This window comes from Limanda limanda, chromosome 7 (genome assembly GCF_963576545.1).
Source record: "Limanda limanda chromosome 7, fLimLim1.1, whole genome shotgun sequence".
In the NCBI taxonomy this organism is placed as follows: Eukaryota; Metazoa; Chordata; class Actinopteri; order Pleuronectiformes; family Pleuronectidae; genus Limanda; species Limanda limanda.
Genome location: NC_083642.1, coordinates 7680268 through 7697826, shown reverse-complemented (window position 1 = coordinate 7697826; position 17559 = coordinate 7680268). Strand labels below are relative to the sequence as shown.

At 44.5% G+C, this 17559-nt stretch overlaps 1 protein-coding gene across 1 annotated transcript in view; it reads right to left on the bottom strand.

Moving 5' to 3' along the window:
* scube3 (signal peptide, CUB domain, EGF-like 3) overlaps nucleotides 1-17559 on the bottom strand; it is a 74207-nt gene that overhangs the window by 38336 nt on the left and 18312 nt on the right. The window contains exons 2-4 of the mRNA XM_061075031.1: nucleotides 15922-16044; nucleotides 13361-13486; nucleotides 1947-2081 (exon numbers count right to left, since the gene is read on the bottom strand). Of these exons, the coding sequence (XP_060931014.1) occupies nucleotides 1947-2081; nucleotides 13361-13486; nucleotides 15922-16044 (384 nt within the window). The remainder of the gene's footprint in view (nucleotides 1-1946; nucleotides 2082-13360; nucleotides 13487-15921; nucleotides 16045-17559) is intronic.

The following is a 17559-nucleotide window of genomic DNA, read 5'->3' as shown; positions in this document are numbered from 1 at the left end:
ATGGAGGGCTGCATTAAAAGCGACCGGGCCGAGATTAAATCAGTTTTAATTTTCTCAATAACTATTTTTTTCCCCTTCCTGAGCCACCTGTGCATAATTCTTCAGTGAGTGGGGGGGGGGGGGAGAGCGGCGTTTGCAGCGATCCTGCAGGCTCGCTGTCCAATAACTTGGCAAAGCCACATCCTCACAACCTCCATTTTCCTGCAGACACACGGCGTAATAAGAGCAGTAATAATAAGCAGATGAGTGGTTGTTCTGTCTGTTAGTCTTTCAAAAATAATGAAACAATGACCGGCCGGCTATCTGCCGAGCGGAGGAAGTTTATAGGCTGATGGCAGCATTAATCTCTTGATCCAAATGGGCCTCATCTGGAAGCAATAAAGACAAAATGAATATGAAAATGGAAGATTAACGGGAACTGAGGGCATTTGTGGAGAGGGGAAAGAGGAGAAAGGAAGTGAGAGAGAGACGGAGGGAGCGTGGCCAGACTCCGACGCCGCTGATATAGTTGTGGCACTTGGAAACACATGATCCCGCTTCTCGCTCCACTCGGAAAACACTGCGTTTATGAAATGTAAACATTGACAGTTCACAGGGCCAGACTGATCTCATAAAGCCGACCCTCCGAGATCATCGGTTCACCATCCAGGGGCCTGAGGAACATCCTCGTGTAATGACTCCCAGCTCCAGCAGTTATCTCACACCAGATCCCGGGAGAGGAGGAGGAGGAGGAGGAGGAGGGCAGAGATAAAGAGACACTCGGGTTCTGTCGGCTCGGTCTGAGTGAGAGAGACTCGGCTGCGAGAGACCAGGAGCCTAAAAGAATCCACAGCCCAGACCTGTCAGAGCGGAGGAATCTGAAGACAGCTGGATAATTACTTTTTGAATTAATGTGCTTTGTGATGGGGATGGCAGCTGTTCATTTTCCCTGGTGTTGCTTTTCAGAGCGATGACGACTGAACAAAGTACAATGGCAGCATATTTTGTTCAAATGCTTTTTTCCCTTTATTTTTTTATACTGAGTCTGATCTTTTTTAATGATATAAATATATAATTTTGAGCAATCTTAACAAACAGGGGTGAATTTGTTACAAACTACTACCACACTGTTGTTGTTTTAAAGACTTGTCAAATTCAGAAACAGTAGAAAAATTGCAACGAGACAAGAATGCAAAAATGAAAACCTAATTCCAGCCATAACGTTGTTCAAATGCTTTTTTCCCTTTATTTTTTTTTTTTAAGTCTGATCTTTTTTTTACGATATAAATATATAATTTTGTGCAATCTTAACAAACAGGAGTGAATTTGTTACAAACTACAACCACTGTCGTTGCTGTTTTACAGACTTGTCAAATTCAGCCACTGTGGAAAAATTGCAACGAGACAAGAATGCAAAAATTAAAACCTTATTCCAGCCATGACTTTATGAACGCATGTCGGTGGTGCGCCCGTGTCTGATGAGTAAACCTCAGCCTGGCTCTGTGCTTTCTCCTGTCACGTCTCCATCCCACAGGAATGCTCGAAAAACAAGAGGCGTGTCTGCCCCCGGCTGCACCTTTAATTGTTTTCTCTGCTCGCAGGACCCCGCAGGCCACTCTCATACCACCACACCTTCAAATGCTGCCAAGCACTAGATTGGTTCAATTTGAAAAAGGGTGGGTGGAAAACGAAAAGAGAGATTCATCCCTGCTCTTTTTATTCCCCTCAGTCTGGAGACACTTACCTTTGCTCGCCTTTCATTTACGCCTGTTAGAGCCGATCCCAGAGTTTAGACCTCGACAACTTAAACTGTTAAAAAATAAACCTGAAGGTCCACATCTTACATTGAATTAAAGAGGTTCCACCAAATGCATTAATATTAATATGTGTCCTGCTATTTCCCATGAATAAACAGTGCATGTGTGTGTGCATGTGTGTGTGTGCATGTGTGTGTGCATGTGTTTAACCTTTAGGCCTCTGGATGCAGGTGTGCTGGTTGTCGCTGAGGAGGAATCCTTCTCTGCAGCGGCACTCGTAGCTGCCCATCATGTTGACACAAATCTGCTGGCATCCGCCGTTGCCTTCCGAGCACTCATCCACATCTGCCAGGAGACACAGACATAAATTCAAAATTAATAACATCACTTTCAAGACAGAACAAATGCTACATGGAAAACTGTTTGTCTGAGGGTTTGTCTGCAATCAAATCAAGACCCAGTTAGAGCTGTAAATCAGAAACTGGCAGGGTTTCTTGGAATGCAGATATATCTATATTCTGTTAATTTACAAGTATAATGACATCGAGGGAATGTAACCTGCTAAATAGAGAAAAAGTGATTGTTTAGAAAAATGCAATTTCCCGAGCTAACAGCACAGTAACTTCTGAGACTGTGTCGGATTAAACAGTTTTACCTCGGCCAAGGACGTTGTGTTTTTTGCCTGATCTGCTTGTCTGCTTGTTTGTTTGTTTGTCAGCAGGATTACACAAAAACTGCTGAACAGATTTCCACCAAACTTGGTGACAGGATGGGACAAGGGCCAAGAGAGAACTCGTTCCAGCCTGAATCTTTAGTGCAGATTGATTGAGCTTGATAACAAACAAAAACTGCTCTGGACAAACTGACAATAATCAAGGGCACGTATATAGCATGGCTGTAAACCTTCTCTATATTCCTTGTGTAAAAACCTTATGTTACAATAGCTTCTGTTTTTATATTGTATATCTTCAAATTAAATAGAATTAAAATAATAAATTGTGTTTCAAATCATATTTATTAGCTTCTCAAATGTATCATTTAGCAGGTAAAACAAGCAGAGGTGGAGCCTTGATGTGCAAATGTCACAAGGCAGGAAAAAGAAAGTGTTTGTATCTTTTTTGAAAAGCCAGAGGAGTTTGTCTTAAGCCGTCTGAGAAGGCCACGTCTGTCTTAATGGTTATCAGACATGGCAGCCGAGCAGAGGTGCACTAAAAACCTGCAACTGTGCAGCACTCAGCCATAAAACTGCACACGCGGCACAATCCCCTGGCAAGAGGGGAACCTGATCCACCTGGGTCAGAGTACCTGCTGATGACGAGTGTCTGTCAGCCCCATGACAGCAGGAATGCAGGGGAGAGGGAGGAAGGAGGAGGAGGATGAGAAGGAGAGAGAGAGAGAGAGAGAGAGAGAGAGAGAGAGAGAGAGAGAGAGAGAGAGAGAGAGAGAGAGAGAGAGAGAGAGAGAGAGAGAGGAAAAGTCGAGATGGAAAGAAAGGAGAGAGGGGGGAGATTAGTGGGGGTGTACAGGGTAACAAGCAATCATATGAATCCACCTCAACAACTGCGTACGCCAGCAGAGCGTTTACAAAGGTGTCGCCTCGGGCCTTGTTCGCCCTCAGGGAGAGAGAGAGAGAGAAACTGACCACGAGAGCTGCTGACTTCCTTTCCACTCGTAATGAATCGTGCACATCGAGGTGTTCTCTCCTAAAGACACACAACTTTTTCCTTCCCCAACTCAGCGTGGGTCTCGACAATAGAAGCAAATGAACAGCAGAGGATTTATCCATTAATCTTTTCAAAAAAAACATTTTTTAAAAATGAGAGAAGTTGCACAACGTGATGTTTTGCAGGCTCCATGGGGGATGGCGTGCTGCAGAGCTTGGCGGCCTCCGCTGTGCTGTGAGGCTTCCCCCCCGAGACCCAGGCTCCGCCTCTCACCACCGACCACACTGGAACCTTATCCATCCCTCAGCTCGATGCATCAATAATCCGCTGTATACACAAGAGTTTTTTCTTTCTTTTTTTTAATAAACCATCATGCGAAACTAATTTACTGTCTATTTGTCCAGCGTGAGACGGCCTCGGTTGAGTTTCATTTCTGGGGAATTCTCAGCCCGGCAAAGTTAGAAGTTAAACGTTGTTTCTGTCCTTTCTTCTTTTTTCCACAGAGAAATTTGGATGGAGGTGGATTCACTGCGTCTCAGAACACACACACACACACACACACACACACACACACACACACACACACACACACACACACACATACAGGGTGCTTTCAAAGTGGCACCTGATTCGACAGAAACCTCCGGGGGTGATAAGTAGGTCACTGGCAGGTAGCAGGCTCCTCTCCTCTCCTCTCTCACATTCCACGAGCAAAAAACTGTCCCGTCCCTCGAAAAACAATGTGTCGTGTCAGCTGAGGTCGACCGGGGGAAAGCGTCGCTCCGCAGACAGCTTCAGAGAGGCCGGTGTCGAAATAGAAAATGTTGGTCAGACTTTTCATTCAGCTGTGCGGCTGCTTTGGTGTTGACCCCATGGTTTCATCTCTCCACCATGAAAGCAGCAGCAGCAGAGCAGAGACCTCAGAGCTGATGAAAGCTGCCGGCAACCCACGGCTGCACCTTTGCAGATAAACTGTTTTCGCAGGAGCCCAAAAAATAAAAAAATAAAAAACTCCAGAAAACATCCTAACACACACACACATAAACCCCAAACGTGTCAACGCTACACAAATACACAAGTCCTCGATACGTATGCACAAAATGCCCGTGAGATATGTGACCAGCTTCATCCGTCCTGGGGGGATTTCTCTTTCCATGCCCTCAGCGCATCAATGAAGGTTTCATTTCCTGATTCCCTCATCCCTTCAAATGAGGCGTCGCCTGTCAGTGGATTTCTCCTGTTTAAATAGCTTCCATAATTGCCTGTGTTGTGTGCTGGGCAAGGCTGGCGTCCAAAGCAAATATTTCCAAGCGGAAAGGGGTTCTGGCATCGGCCGGGGGGGAGAAGTGCTCGTGTTATTTGGACTTAAAAACATATTTTTAAAATTCTCTTGAGAGGATGGAGGAGGAAGGGAAAAAACTAAAATTGTGTCTTAATCAAGTTTAAAAGAGCTGCCTCACTTCAGGAAAAATGAGATATGTCGCTGCTCTGTCCTTGCTTCACTCGGGGAGACCGAGGGAGAAAAAGTAAAAGGTTCAAACGGAGAGAGAGATTAAGAGATTGTCGGTGTTTGCGGAGGCCGTGTCCGCTGGTTTCTCAGATAGCCTTGACTGTATATATAACATTTGGCCTTGTGTGGAGCTTTAGAGCCGTGTAAACACCGTGGTCGCCTCGCACAAACTCCTGAACATATATTGGATAAAAACGCTCAACTGCTCTCCTTTTATTTCTGAAAAGCTCGAGCAACTTCGGGGGCATTTTACTGGCCCCAGAGGGTTTTTTATATTTTATTTTTGCAGGGAGTGAAAAACTGCTGCTGTCTGTCATCAAAGCTGTCCATGCATCCGTCCCACTGCCCGGTCTCTGTGTGACTCAGACAGAAAGGTCTCTGTCGTCTAGACCGGCCCCCGAGACCAGGAAGCCAGCGGACGGACTCCGGCCTCTTTGGGGCATTTTCATTTACAGGAGCCGAGGAGGCGCACAGTCTTTAATAAGGCAGCAAATCGGAGCCATGTGCAGTGACAGGGAGCGGAGCGGCTGGGGGTGGGGGGGGCTGGTGGAAGAACAGGAACTTACTCGGCTTCTCTCAGCATCAGTGAGTAACGAGCGGCACATACACAGCCAGCTTCAATTAAAACAAGATCCCCCTCTGATTTTGAACAGGATTACACCATTTCCTCTTTCTCTCCACGGCTCCTGGAGTTCGGTGACGGTGCAGTTTTTTTTTTTTTTTCACACCACTGAACAGAGAGCACGGCGCCGGGGTTTGAACCCTGAACCTGAAGGAGAGGGAAGCTGAATCTGGACTTGTGTTAAACTGTCAGCGGAGCTTGTATGAAATAATATGCAGCAAAGATGTCCTGAGCTTTCAGCTGCATGAGACACTCTCTCTCTTAAATCCTGTGTGAGAGTGTTACAGGCTGAAAGCTGATGTATTAAAACAGTTTAGTGTCGATTTATTAGATTTATTAGCTCCTGTACTTCCTGTCGGCTTGAATCATTGTGTCTAATAGAACCGAATCACATCTGCTGAGAACGTCTGGAGCGTTTTATTCTTACACCAGCAGCACTGTTTGATTTTTATGCTTTTACATAAACAAAGCTCATTTCACTTTGATGGAACTCTTTCGTCTTCAGGCCCGTCTCCCAGGTAACCACATGGGTAAATAAGCACAGACTCCGAGTCCAATCTGTCGCTGAGTTCTTTCCTAAATGAAAAAGCTATGAGCTAAGATCATGCTAAATGGCATTTCTCTGTTCCTCCAAAAAAACAAGTCTGGAAGTATTTTAAAAAACAAAACCCCAGGATAAGTGTTCGGGTGGACCGCCCTATGCCAAGCAGACAAGAGGCCCAGTGCTGACGTCTGATGGCTCCCAGTCTGCTGCATGCCTGCACCCCCGAACGCAATCTCAGGCTTTAGTTTCCCCCCGGAGCCCTGCCAGTGGGCGCAGCTGGAATTGTTCATTTCATGGTGCACGGGACTGAAGAATCCCGAGAGGAGGGAGCGAGTGAGACAGCTAACGCACCGATCTCAAATCCATCCCTGAACTCATCACTCCTGCTCCTCTGCTCTGACCCGTGGAGAGACGCCCGTGTCCCAACCCGATCCGTGCATGTTTTCATCTGCATGAAGGGAGGTGAGGAGTGTCTGTGCGACCCTGAGCCCCTGTTAGGATTTCAAAATATTTAACTATAGTCTGTGCTGACAGAATCATTTCAAATTATATTTGTACTCTTAACAATAAAGATATGAGTAGTTTTAGCTAGATATTATGCTTTGTACAAATGATTTAATAATAACCTTTTCCTTCCTAATGTTTAATCTACAAATTAGAAATGTGTGTGCGTCACAACGATGGTCAGGTTTCGAACAGCGGTCAGATAAGTTCTGGAGGTCAGACGGAGTGACTTTGTTGACTTCATTTTGTGACATTGTTTTGTTTCGAGGATCCGAAAGTTTACACAGTCAGGTTTGTTTTGATATAGCAGAAAACATCATATTCTTTGCTTCGCTGGACAACAGTTTTGCCCCTCATTGCATCTGATGGGTCAAGGCCTTTCATGAAGTAAACAGGTTGCCGAGCAACTATAACGTCATTGGGAGTGTCTCCCTGTCTACTTCCGTATTCCAAATGCCAGGAGGATGGATTACGCCTGCGCACTTCCGAGGAGGGAGGAACGAAGATCTCCTGTTATAAAATGGACATACGCCGGATGTTTGTGGCGCTCTGATACAACTAGTGTGTGGAAGCCCATTGCTTTGCTTTAACCTGTTCATTGCGTCCTAAATAAATACTTTGATTGACTAAACTGAGTTTGGCTCATCTTCTCTTAAAGGATAAACGAACACACTTCACAAGGGAGGTAAGGAGTGTCTGTGCGACCCTGAGCCCCCCCCCCCCCCTGGCTGTAACACGAGAGGAGTTCATCGTTATTGTCCCGACTAAACCCTACACGTTCAGGAGTCAGAGGTGGAAGTTGAAGGCACCTCATGCCGGCTGGGATCAGGATATATTTTTCCGAGTGGAGCGAAAGGTGCAGAGGTTATCACCGCTGCCTCCACACATTTGAAAAGGAATGCTTTTAAAAGGCTGCAGAGCAAATCCGCGTGACGCTCTTTGATGGGCCACTCCCCCCCCCCCCCCCCCACCAGAACCTGGTCAATAATACATCAGTCTGAAACCTCCTGTTTGATTAGCCATCGTGGCAACAAGACCCCAAAGGACTAGGAGAGGCGGGGCTACAGGCTCCGAGGGCGACGCCTTAGAGAGGCTACCCGTTTGATGGTAAAGCTTCATCCATCATCAAACAGTCCGAGGGACTCTCTCCAAGTGATTCTCACATAAACACCATAGCTTTACAATTAGAGATATTAGCAAAAGACAAAAGACAGTGAACAGATCTGACCTTTTTATTTCTGGCCGCTTCGAAGCTGTTCTTCTGAAGCCTATTTCGAAGCTGCAGTGACATTGCTTTTGTGTTATAGATCATGTTACGTCTTTGGGGAAGGTGAAAGTAAAAGGGCATTCATTTCCCTATAAATTGCATGGGGAATTGAGCTCTGCTGAATCAATACAAACCAAATCACTGTTGGTCAATAGGAATCAAAGAAACATGGTCTGTTGAGCTGTGTGTGTGTGTGTGTGTGTGTGTGTGTGTGTGTGTGTGTGTGTGTGTGTGTGTGTTAGGAGTAGGGTTGCAAAATTCCAGGAATATTCAAACTTGGAAACTTTCCATGGGAATTAACGGAAATTAACGGGAATATACGGGAATATACGGGAATTAACGGGATTTAACAGGAATAAACTGGAAATGTGGTAGGTAATTTATACTAACTGTATTTACCTTGTCATATACAGACATAAATATAAACATTTTGTTTTGTCATAGGCTGATTTGCGTCCTGAGGAAACCTTGGGCACTTGATACGCTTCTGCATCGTTGTGTCATTCTTAACATAGGTCTTTGCACAGTATTTGCAAATGTACACAGCCTTTCCTTCTACATTGGATGGTGTGGAATGTCTCCACACATGAGAAAGTGCACGTGGCATTGTTCTGTAGAATAAGATGAGTAAAAAGTTTGTAAAAAAACACAAATGCAATGCGAGAGATATAAATAGTTAGCCAAACAATTGGAATCGTCTGTAAAAATGATTGGCATGATGGTTAAATGAATGGAAATAGGCTAGATGAACAGATGAACAATCCTCAATCAGCATGCTAATATGTTTTCCCCAGTAATATCATGGAAACTTACCTGACTAGTCCTGCACACTACAGCAGGCCTCAATAGCCCTGCTGTAGAGTGAAGGATGCTGGGAATTATCTGTGCATGTGATGGAAGAATGCACAGTGGAGGGTTGACATTCAACGTGCAGCGTGTGCTGCATTCCATACATCTTTAAAATAGAGTTTTGAATGATGTTTTTATTGCTCAGGGTTTAATTTGCTTATTTATTTTTTCTTCAAAATTCCCAAAATTCCCGAGCTTAACTTCCCTTGGAAAGTTTCCGGAAAGTTTCCGGAAAGTTTCCGCCCCTTTGCAACCCTAGTTAGGAGCCCCAAAATCAGTTCCCTGGTTACAGCAACATGTGATGAATGGATGACATAAGGTGAAGTTAACGTTTAAACGACAGAAGCTCATCTCCTGCAGCGTGGCGGCGGCGTCTCTCTGTGGAACATCTGTCTTGTCCATTTGGAGCCGGCCTTTGTCTCTCCCAGCGAGTCCCATTAAGGCTGCGTGTTATTGTGGCATTTCCACTTTATGTATCTAAAGTGGAAAAATATCTGTGTTGCTCCAGATAGAAGTGCCCTGTTGTGATTTGTGGTCACGAGGACGGGGGGGGGGGGGCGGGGGGGGGGGGAGTATTTGCGCAGATGCTAATGGTATTCAGCTACTTGAGAGAGTTTAACGAACTAGTAATGATAAGCGGGCATTTGGGTTTTCTGTCGGACCTCAACCAAAACACGTAGGTCATAAATGTGGGGACGGCGGTGCTGCAGTGGGGAACTAATAGCCTTCCTGCATCTGGTTTTCATTGTAAAGAGGATGTGTGTTTTGGATTAAATTGACATTGATTCCCCTGTTTTTCCTAAGACTCGAAAAAAAAACCTTTACAGCCTTCGCCATGAAAGAAGTGCGGTGATTAAACGCCATCCCACCCTCACCCTCCAGATCACAGTAATGACAGTTATAAAAGATGTAATCAACTTCTTGTATGCCTCACTTCCTCTCTTACGTGCGAGTTTGGAGAGGGGGCACAAAAGCTCCCCCGTGAGGTAAATTATACAGTGAGTGACATCTCACTGGGCGCAGACAGGAGCAGTGTGCTGTGATATTGCATCGCTTCCACCTTGCTGGCTCCCTGACATTGTTGTGGGGTCTCAGGGACAGGGGGGGAGACCTCAGGAGCCGGGAGCATCCACCAGTGAGGCTCACGAGGCGGCGTTCTGCTTCACGCTCTGCCGCCTCCTGCCACCGCCCAATGTCATTATGCTGCCAACACATCCCAATTACAAGGAGCCGTGCGGCACGCGTGATAGCGAGCAAACAAAGAGCGACCCGGACGGGGATGCGTGTGCGCCGGGCAAGCTCGTGACCCTGAGCTGACAGCCCCCCAAGGCAGGGAGCCCACCGGCCACAGAGAGACCTCGGAGGGCCGAGAGCGGGAAGCTTCGTTCCACCGCTGAGGATTTATACTGCAATATCAACCTGAAGAGCTGAAGAAATAAAACTAAAAAAATGGCCACCAAATCCAAAATAGCAGGCTTCCTGTGGCGTTTTTCCCATTGCACCTGAAGGGTTTTTTTGTTTGTCTGGTCATGATACACCTGTATATCGATTTTTGTGAAGACCTGTCAATGTGAACACGTTCCAGGGGTCTCGGGGGGCACCGTTGATCCATTTTGCGACGCCCATTGAAAATTCCTTCAGAATACGTACATTTTCACCACTTTCTAACTTTCTGCAAATTACGGTAAGAATTTGAGCATGGTAAAGCCCTCAAAAAGCCAATTCATTTGCCTGAATATTAATAATAATAATAATCCTTACAATTTCAATAGGGTCTCACCTGACCTTTGATGTCAGTGCTCGGGCCCTAATAACTGGAGCTAAGTGGGAAAACAACACGGGGTGAATCTAAAGAGAAACACCTCAAAGATTCTCAGAGTCTAAACTCAGAGTGAACTTTGGAGGATCAGGTGAACGTCTCCTTCTCCGCAGCCCCGGGCACATCTGGTCTTTAAGGGCTCAGAGGGTTTGACCTTGTCTGGGAACCAGCCGCTTAGGCTCTCCACTCCAGGACCGAGGGGAATAATCTTTTTTCTCAGGGGCCAAAAAGGAGCTTAAACCTGGAAGAGGAAGCTGGGGGCCTTAACATTAAAACCCCGGCTCTACCTCTTCCTCTCCTCTCTTGTGTTTGTGCTGGGGATTATTTCCTTAGCTGAGCAGAGCAGGGGCATTAGAATAAGTTAAATTCTCAAGAAAATTAAGTCTTTAGAGTCCTGGCGGGTCTCAAGGAAATAGTAGGATTTGTAGTTGACAGCTGCATATACTGTAGATCGTTTAGCATCAGAACCCATCTGCTGCGCTGGAATGAAACACGTATTTTGTCATTGAATAAATAATTGGATGGTTACTTCACAGGAGAAAACCTTCCAGGGACGTCTGTGCCCTCTCGCACGGAGCAGAACAATCAAAAAACAAAACTCTGCTTCACAATGACAAATGATATCAAAGCGATCAATGGAGGCAACACTTTGATGCAACAGCGGCAGACACACAACGATATATTTTGCGATTACACACCTGCACGCAAGGCAGGAGCCGATCCACGGTGAAGCAAATGATCCGCGCAGAACTGAGCGCCATTGCTAAATGGTTTGGAAAATAGCCCTGCTTTACTCTGACACAGGAGCAGGAGGGAGAGAAGGGATGAAGAGAGAGAGACATTTCAGAAGGGGAGAAAGAAAGAAAGAGAAAGCAGGCGCGTCGTCAAGTCAGAGCAGGTTTATTATCGATCTGAAGACGTGTGTTTTCCATTCCAGCGTCGCTTAATCCCAGCGTTACATTCAGCTCAGCGGGTTACTGAGGGACTGATATGATTGTGTTGCCTTGTGCGTGTGAAGGCTCTTTCTGCAGTGGATCATTGTTAAGTGCTGACAAGTTTTTCTGTCATCGCTTCGACTGAATGTGAAATCCGCTGTAGCCGCCTGCTACTTTCCTCTGCAACAAGCTCTCAGCAGCAGTGTTGGGAAGTAACGAAGTAGAAATACTTAGTTAGTGTACTTAAGTAGATTTTTCACATATCTGTACTTTACTTGAGTATTTATTTTCCTGACGACTTTTTACTTTCACTCGTAACAATTGAACAAAAATATGTGTACTCTCTACTTCTTACATTCTCAAACTGGCTCGTTACTTGAGCAGCGGAGGTTGGCGCACCTCTCTTTCTTTCTCTCTCTCTCTCTCTCTCATCTAGGGTTCAAAATTTGTAAAATAATACATTATACACATTATATTCATATTGTTGTTATAATTTTTCAGTCAGTTGAGATAAATCTTGAGGAGAAACATTTTGGGTTGTTTTGTGTCTGTATAGGCCTACTATAAAAAGCACTTTAATTTTGGTACTTGTACTTTTACTTTTGATACTTAAGTACATTTCAACGCCAGATACTTTTGATACTTAAGTACTTTTAATATGAGCTACTTTAAGACTTTTACTCAAGTCACTTTCTGACGGGTGACTTCTACTTTTACCGAAGTCACTTTCAGGTAAGATATCTGTACTTTTACTCAAGTATGGTTTTCAAGTACTTTCTACACCACTGCTCAGCAGCGAGCAGGGTTCTCCAGCTTTCAGTATCCAAAACGGTTTTCAGATATGACCTGTGAATAAAGTCCAGGGGAATCGGGTCCGGAGCTTTTCCCGCAGTTTTCTTTTCACACATGCACAACGCAGAGGGAGGAAACTAATTCAGCAACTAATTCTCTGCAGCATTAAGGTGAGGGTTTGGTGCAGCAGTCTCGGGACATCTTTCGTCATGTCTTCTTCGTGAGAAAGGCAAAGACAGTCCAGAGATAATTCCGAGGCTCTAACTCGGACGTTTGCGTTCACACTTCCTCCAGAGAAAGTGCTGATAACTCTCCGGAGTTCAGTGCATGTGGGAAAGCAGCTTAAGTGAAACGCATTCTGCTGAGGCTGTAACCGAGAGGAAGACGGTTTCTGAGGAGCAGCAGGGTCTGACTTGGGGGGGGGGGGAATCATAACAAAAGGAATGGAAGGTGGGTGGATGGGGAGGACAAGCAGCGAGATGGACAGAATAGGCTGGGTGGGGGTGGATGAAGTCTATGTTTAGCAGCTCCCGGCCGCAGGAAGAGCACTGTTTTTGTTCCCTTCATTTCATCTCCTTTTTAAGTGTAACGTGTTCTCCGTGAAGCGATATGAACGGCACACTGGTGAAATATTAAACCATGGGAAAGTACGGTCGGCTGACGGCTCACTCGGAGCTCACAGCTCAGGGTCAAGCTCTTCATAAATTCACCCCTCTTTCTTCAGATTTATTACCCTAAACCCTCTCTTTTTTCACGTTTAACAAAACACACCGGAGACTACCTGCAACTTGAGACGAGGAAACGGCTAATATGTGAAGCCGCGGCCTAATAAGAGCTCAGTTCAGCCCTGACACATACATTACCATCCAGGATGTGACATGAGACGTGCAGAGAGGAGAGTTCATGCAACCACATGGGTGATGTCAGGTGGAGTTTGAATTGTGACACCTGCAGTTTAATGTATCGGTTCTTCTGACAAAAAAACCTTTATATAACAACTCAATCCTGCATAATTAACCCAGCTGCAGGAAATGTGAGGGGGAGAAAACAGCCTCTCTCTCTCTCAAACACACACACACACACACACACACTTCTACGGCCGCACATCACGTACTCACCGAGACAATTGTGCCCGTCATGTGCCAAGCGAAAGCCATCATAGCATGTGCACCTGTAATTCCCAGGGATGTTGATGCACTCGTGGACGCAGCCGCCGTTGTATTCAGTCGCACACTCGTCCACATCTGCAGAGAGAAGATACACAAGGATGTGTCGACAACTTGAAACAATCCGGGTTCATGCAGGACTTTGGAATGTGGGAGCAGTCTTCATGGAAAACCACAACTGTAGGTTCACCTGTTACTGCAGAGTTTCAGAATTATTGTTGTGTCTTTAATGTCTAATAATGATGACAGGCAAGTTTTTATGCCATATTTTGCAGTCCAATATCTGAGTGGTTTCATGCCAAGACATTCATTTTTTTATGTTAACATTGGCAGAATTTTAAAGCATCTAAAACAGACTGTATCCAATAAATGATATCAATTATTTATATAAAACTTCTTCCAAATTTCTGGATAATTACAAATAAAAAGGACAGGAATAGTTTGTGTTATATGTGTTATCAGAGAGGAATTTCCCCTTAAATTCGCACTGACAGTATTGGCGTTGCTGACATTACAGACTGACCGGCAGCCAATACTTAATAACAGGCATCAGACGGATAAATCAATGTTTCCCCTAAAGTTCATCCGTCCCGGTCACTGGAACTGAGGGAAAGCGATGCACAAAAGAAAGAGCAGAGGCAGAAAGATAAAGAGAGGCTGCAGATCGCTATGACAGCCTGAGTGGAGTTGTCTGTTACGGTTATGATGACGGGTGGGGGGGGGCCCTCACTGAGGAGACCCAGACAAGGTGCACTGAGAACACAGTGCACTTCCACTCAGCACTTACTGGCCCATTCAGGGCCGAGGATCCCGGTTGTCGGGTTCCTTTCTGAGCTCGTCTCACTCGGGGGTTTGATTGGACCTGACAGCAGAAGGATGGGAACTCAACAGAAGCAGCAGAAGCAACAGAAGCAACACTGAGCAGCTCCGGCCTTGACGCTACTTCCCACACGACTCTGTCACTCCTCCATCACAGCGCACACCCGTCACTGCTCCACTACACTGAAGCCGAAACACCCACTGTGTTAATGCAAAAGTGTTTCGCCTCCAGCAGCTTTGAATCTGTCTTTAATTTCACTGCTCGTCTATGTCTACTTTATTTCCACAGAAGAGATGTGGATTTGTGTATAAGTGAAACATTTATACAGAAATTATAATCAAGAGTTTAATTCTACAATCAAATGTTTGAGATGCAATATTGCTCTTTGCTTTGGTGAGAATCTTTTTTGTTTAAAATTATTTATTTTCTTATTGTGAAAAGTATGTTCACCTGAAAACAATGTAATGAAAATGTATTAAAATCAACACTAAATACTAAATACAAAATTACATGATAAAACGAAAATGAAGTGACTTTCAAATTCCATTAAATGTGATAACGAGATTGTTTATCCTTATTATCATTATATTATAACATAATATTATAAATTGTTGGTGTGGACGATAAATCTAAATGGTTCTGTGTGATGATACCAACATGCTTCCACTCATACAGGCAGATAATGACCCACAGCTACACTGATCAAAGCCTTTAGATTAACTCACTAACACTTAAAGCTTTAATCTGAATCACAGACTGCAGACACAGAAACATCAGAACCTGGAAATTAGACTTTTTTCCCTTTCTGCCAATTATTAACACAAAAAGGCGTCAGCCCACAGCAGAGAGACTTTTTGTGAACATTTAATTTGGACAGTCTGCTCCTAAAACCTTATCACTAGTTACTTAAACCCTTTTGCGTTTCTTTCTCTTTTAATCAGCGCTGCTTTTGAAATTTTCAACAAGCATATCAGGCTCCAGGAGCCATCAGCTAACCTTCAGCTCAATGGAAACCCAGCCTTGCATATATTTGACAAAAGACTCAATAAAGCAAGGCTTTTTATAACCTACAGGCAGAAGGCCATGAAAAACACTCGGTCAAGTAAATGAAAGAATAATAATGGTAGAGGGAAGAAAATGACATTGAGAAATATGGTTTTGTAATAATACTAATAAAAATTGTGGGATATAATGATCCGGAGGTTTTTGGGCACATTGAACGAGGCAAGAAAAACAGATTTGTGTCTGACAGTCTGCGAGTTCCTGCCTCTGGCTGTGGAAATATCCCCGACTGCTTGGCAGCGCCTCTGACTGCCGCTTCAGCCGCTATCTTAATTCTCTCCTCTAACATGTGCAGGGAAATTTACTGCTTCATTTCATCTTGTCACAAAGGAGCATTCTGCACCTGGCTTTCCCCTTTCTCCGTCCGCCACTCGCTCCCTCGTCCCTCCTCCCTCTGCAGGAGAGTCTGAAAGCTAATAAGTTGTGTTGAGTGAGACACGGGCTCTTATCGCGCCTGTCACCGGCCCAGGGGCTCACGTTCACAGAGATATGGAAAATCGACACGAGAAATGTGGTTTTACATCAGTGTACGGGAAACAGAATCCTGCCCAGACCCCGACAGATGGGAGCAGAAGTTTGTGCCTCCAACCACAGAAGAAAAACAAGCGTATTAAACCTGTCACTCTTTTACCTTCACAATGTTTGCCGTCCCCTTTATAGCCCGACTTGCAGATACATTTGTATGACTTCAGGGTGTTCTGGCAGATGGCATCGATGCTGCAGTTGTCAAGCGCCTCTGCACACTCGTCCACATCTAGAGAGAAGGGGAGAGGAGGAGGGGGGGTTGGTTAAAAAAAGCTGGAACTGTCTTCATGCTGGTGTCACATTTTACTGATTTTCTCAAAGTAAGATTTTAAAGGAACATGAATCGTGTTGAGGATGAATTTGGTTAAATTGGAAAAATATCGAAAAAGCCTGAATAAAACATAAAGGGAAACAAATTTCAAACAGAAAGACATTGATCATGAACCTTTGTTGAACCTTCATCTTCTGTGATCTCTCCACTCAATTTAATAAGTGAAACAATTATAAAAAACAATAAAGTCCCCGGAATTGGCTTTTGAGAAAAAAGCTTTCGTTGGACTAAAATTAAAGCAAGATTAAAAACATTGCAAAAAACTGCATTAAAAACCAAGTGGAACTGAGGCTCATTCATTTTCTGTATCTGGTCAAAACACATTGGACCAATTGAAATTCTGACCGTGCCATGAGAGCAAAAATTCAATTCTCACAAAAGGGGGGGACCGGACCGCAAGTGTATGTATTGAATTTCACGGCAATCCATGAGATATGTGTTCAGACGTTTCAATAAGACAGAAAATGTTTGTATCAGTGCCTGAAAAGTCAGGGGATCACAAAAGGCAATATGATTCATCCTGTGGACAGCGTGAGCGTCTGTATGAAATGTCACGGTCGAGTCATTCAAGAAATTCTTGTTGAGATATTTCAGTCGGGGGCAAAGTAGGGGAGCAACCGGCGGCTGACACCGTGCCACTGTGTTGAAAAGCAATAAAACTGCAATAAATCACATTTTCTCCAGCAGCGCCGATTCCAAACTGTCACTATAATGTGTATCGAGAAGTTCAAAGAAGAATTTCAAACCCGGTGTAACAGGCCATAGTATACCCCCAGACCGGACTATACCCGGGGTTAAAGGGGCCTAGGCTAGATTATACCCCGGGTATATTATGGCCTAGGCCAATTCATACCCCTCAGGCCAGATTATACCCCCATGATATCAGTAGTGTTGAATGATATACACAAGAATTACTTAATTTTTCAACATTCTATGTGGGGTTCAGCTTTGTCAGGTAAATTAAGGGAGAAAGCTAACTAACTTAACTAACTAACTTAGACTTTTATTACTTCAACCAGAAAACTGATTACAACATCAAAACATCTACAAAGATCAAAACACTTCTAAGTAGTGTTACACATTCAAATAAAAGCACATACCCAAAACATATGCAATTGTAACATAAAGTCAAAACGTCCTTAAACTTCAACTTCTAAGACTAGCAAGTCCTCGCTACAATATAAATGTTCAGAGATAAAACTGATAACAACATCAAAATGACCATGCTTGTTTTCAAGATAAAGTGCATGTTATCCCCCGGGGTATACTCTGGCCCGGGCCAAAGTATACCCGGGTTTAATTTTGGCGGGGGTTAATTTGTCCTGTTACACCGGGAATAACCAAAACCTACTTCCACTGAATTCTACGGCTGCTCGGCCTGAATATCTGATGTGGACAGGGATAAAATAATAG